Source organism: Antrostomus carolinensis, unplaced genomic scaffold (genome assembly GCF_000700745.2).
Source record: "Antrostomus carolinensis isolate BGI_N321 unplaced genomic scaffold, ASM70074v2 scaffold10497, whole genome shotgun sequence".
Lineage (NCBI taxonomy): Eukaryota > Metazoa > Chordata > Aves > Caprimulgiformes > Caprimulgidae > Antrostomus > Antrostomus carolinensis.
The window spans coordinates 1-3,637 of NW_010326662.1; the positions used below are offsets into that span (position 1 = coordinate 1).

The 3,637-nt window shown below is 34.9% G+C and overlaps 1 protein-coding gene across 1 annotated transcript in view; it reads right to left on the reverse strand.

Annotated features, from left to right (window-relative positions):
* Positions 1–2,217: 2,217 nt before the first annotated feature.
* The window catches only part of RASSF3 (Ras association domain family member 3), a 50,834-nt gene continuing 49,414 nt past the window's right edge, over positions 2,218–3,637 (reverse strand). Inside the window, exon 5 of the mRNA XM_010171662.1 lies at positions 2,218–3,277. Within this exon, the coding sequence (XP_010169964.1) occupies positions 3,128–3,277 (150 nt within the window). The 3' untranslated portion in view covers positions 2,218–3,127. The remainder of the gene's footprint in view (positions 3,278–3,637) is intronic.

Below are 3,637 nucleotides of genomic sequence, written 5' to 3' on the forward strand. Positions count from 1 at the left end.
TCGGGCGGGGCCGACTGCGAGGGGAAGGTGGGAAAGGAAAAGGTACATTTCCAGGTATGGGTGTAAATTTCAAGGTTGTTTGGTTTTGTTTTGTTGTTTTTTTTCTTGTTGTATTTGAGAAAATCGATTGGTTTATTTTTTTCCTGTATTATTCTTTGCCAAAAATCAAGAGGCAAATTAAAATATGTGCATGACTAGGGCAGATAACACTGAAATGTGTCTGTTGTTTCAGGAAAACTTTAATTCACGCTTAATTCAAGCTGCTTCTCCCCCCACAAGGAAGTCTCAGTTGGTGTTAAAGCGACCACAACAGGAGCCTCGGGTAACAGGAAAAAATAAATAAAATAAATAAACACACATCACGTAACTAGGTATTGCCAACTTCAACTTTAATAATTGAACCATCACTTCTTTTGCCATTTCAGTAATAACTTTAAGGGGAATAAAAACTTCCCTACAAAAATAAAACTAAGCTTGTCAAAATTATAAATAGTTTAAATGTTTGTTTTTAAAGACATACATTTTAATGTTTCCCTGCGTTCCCCCTGCCCGTATCATTTAATCATTCTGGTACCATCATATAATGAAATTAAAACAGTTTTGCAACAAAAACTTTAACAGTTCAATTTGATGCTAAAATTTTCAAAAGAGAAAAACTGACTAGGCATGCCCATTTCTTTTAAATTAAAGCTGTTGAAATTGCCAGTGTGTTAAAAAAAAAAAAGAAAAAAAGAAAAAAAAAAGAAAAAAATAACCCCACACACAACATCTTACAATAATTAACCATGGACTAAGACAAAATTAAAATAAGTTTATTTTGGTCCCCCACCCCCCTCCACCCCAAATCAAGACTCATAGTGCATACAACACTGATTGAGGTTTTTGGCTAAAGTAAATGCAGACGCGCCTACTTAAAAGACTGATAGTTTAGTTCAAGTAAAAAACAAAATTCACATATTTTTATACTCCACTTTTAAACTCAAACAGTGTTTAAATCTGAGCAACAAATGGTTCAATATTGACAGAGATTATGTAATGACTACATAGCTATGGGCAGATACATAAATTAAGCAGATGTTAACAGAATACCCACCAACATGCTGCTGCATTCATAGAAAACAAATTGTAACAAAACATTAAGAAGCATTCCCTGAACCATTATAAAGTGTCTCACTTGAGGATAATGTTACTAACTCACACATGCACTACAATGTTACATGTGAAATTAAAAACCAAAGATATGCCTTATATATACTTTATAGTTAGTCCTACTCTTAATTTATCTTAACACTTTAAAACATTATGATTGTCTCATTAAGCTTCCAAATTCTTTTTACGAAAAAAAAAAACAAACCCCAAACTGTGAAGAGTTTTTAAAAAATCTTACTACGGAAAGGAAACAAAGGCACAATTACATCAAATTAAGGGGAGGAACAGAAGCATCTTGGAGTTTCACACAGTATCCATTAGATGTCACCAAAGTTTTAACAATTCCTTGGGAATTTAAAACGAACACCTTAAGAGTGGAGGGGAAAAAAACCCACCAACTTCTGCTGCTTTTAAATCACTAGCACGCTCCCCCCAACCCCCAATATATAACTCATTGCTTCTCTGGCATGGTAATGACCAAAGTATCAGTTACTCAAATCTGCCTCATGCTTCTATTGCACACCCACTTCTTTGGTTTCTTTTGAACATGCTTTTTTAGATAAATAACTGAAAGAACAACTATATTTACAGTAAAGTAGAAAGTTTTCTTGCTACATTTTTTTTTTTTTTTTACTTTTAAATCAAGTAAATCAGCAGTCTGCAGAATTTGGTAGTAAGTTTTTCCATTAAGAATTTAAAAGCCATAATGAAAAAACCTTCTGAATTACTGAAAGGGAAGAGTTACTAAACTCAGTCACCAAGGCAGCCAATAAATGTTAAATTTTCTGCTAAGCTGGAAACACGAATAAGAAATTCTACTCTCTTTGCCTGAGTCTTTAACAAACAAAGAAGCAGAGGAAGCTATTTTTGTCTTTCAGATATGGTAATTCAAAATTATCCAGCCTAAAAATGGAACATTGAGCCAGAGGAAAGACTTAAAATGAAGACCAAATGCATCTGTAGTTATAGCTTATGTCTAAACACTCGCTAGATGGGCATTTCTCACGGAGTTATCTGAGACATTGTTCACTTTTCAGAATTCAAGTAAGCAGCCACCTTTTAGCTTTGCTGCACTTTTCAAACCCCCATTACACATTTATGGAACCAGCTTCTCCAATAATGACTTGTATGTGCAGCTCCACTGCCATTCTTATTTAGCTTTTGCCTCTCATTCTTTCCCGTTATTTCTGTTTTCTTTATTTCTTTTCCAGTGTGGATTTATGCAGTTAAAAAAACATAAAACTTATTCACAATATTATAACATCCTAAAACTTTATCTTGTAAAATTACTATTTCAACTTTCCTCTGTATAAATACTATTTCCATTTAAAACCAGTCCTCATCTGTCAGCTGTTAAGAGTTTTCCTTCCTCAACTCTGACCTTCTTTTCAACTTCCTCTTTACCTTCTCCAGAAAGACCACTTTAAAGCCTTCCACAAATTTCACAGAATAAACCAGATCTCATATGCCTTCCATCTATAACAGTTCTCTCACAAATTATACAGTAACTATTTGAAAACAGAAAGGTAGTGCAAATCAATTTAATCTCAAAGATAGTGCTCCAACTAATTCTTGTCCAGCTGGTTTAATTCATTTTTTAACCCATCAATTTGCACATCCTCACTTGTAAAGCTACCATTAAAGCAAAGAAGAAAAAAACATAAAATCTTATTTCATAGCATCCTAGAAAATTGATTACAGTTTCACAGCTTGCACCAAGATAACTTGGAAAACTCTAGGCACACCGAGGCTTGCAAACTGATGTACAAACGTGCAGAATCCCTTACTTGTGGGTGCAAGATGCTAAGTGACCTGGCTTATGGAACTAAGTCTATAGCAAAATTCAGGTACTCTGGCATCACAAAACAGTCTTCTGAATAAAGAAAACTACTCTCTGCTGCTCTTTGTACATTGGGTTTGGCATGCTATACTGACATTTGGTTGCGTGCATTTTTCCTGAGTGTCCTTTGGCCCCCTTTTAATCAGGTTTCCACACCCCACCAAGGGCTTCTTCAAGTTTGTCTCTGTAAGCTGCGTAACGCTTCTTTAAGATTTGCAGTTGCTCATTTTCCTCTTTGTCCAGTATACGCAAGAAGTTTTGCAGTTCAGGAATAGTAAAAGCTTCCCACTGGGAAGAGACAAAGAGAAAAAGACAGATAAGATGAACAGAAAATACACAAATCATTTATATATACAGTATTTTTAAACAAAACCTCAGACACTCAAAATAATTCCAAACTGAAACAGTATTTGGCACCCTCCTTACAAATCTTGGGGATCCAAAAACTTTCTGCTCCTTTAAATTGTTTTTTGTTCTGCAAGTAACAACGGGTCAGTCTCACCACAAATGAAATGTTTACGAAAGGCACAAAGTACACCTAACAGGGAAAAAAAAATCTGCTTCCAAAAAAATGGATCGTCTTGTCAGCAGAGATGAAACAGGAGCCCACTCAGCCATTAAGTGAAACAAATACACAAAGCCAGCAGG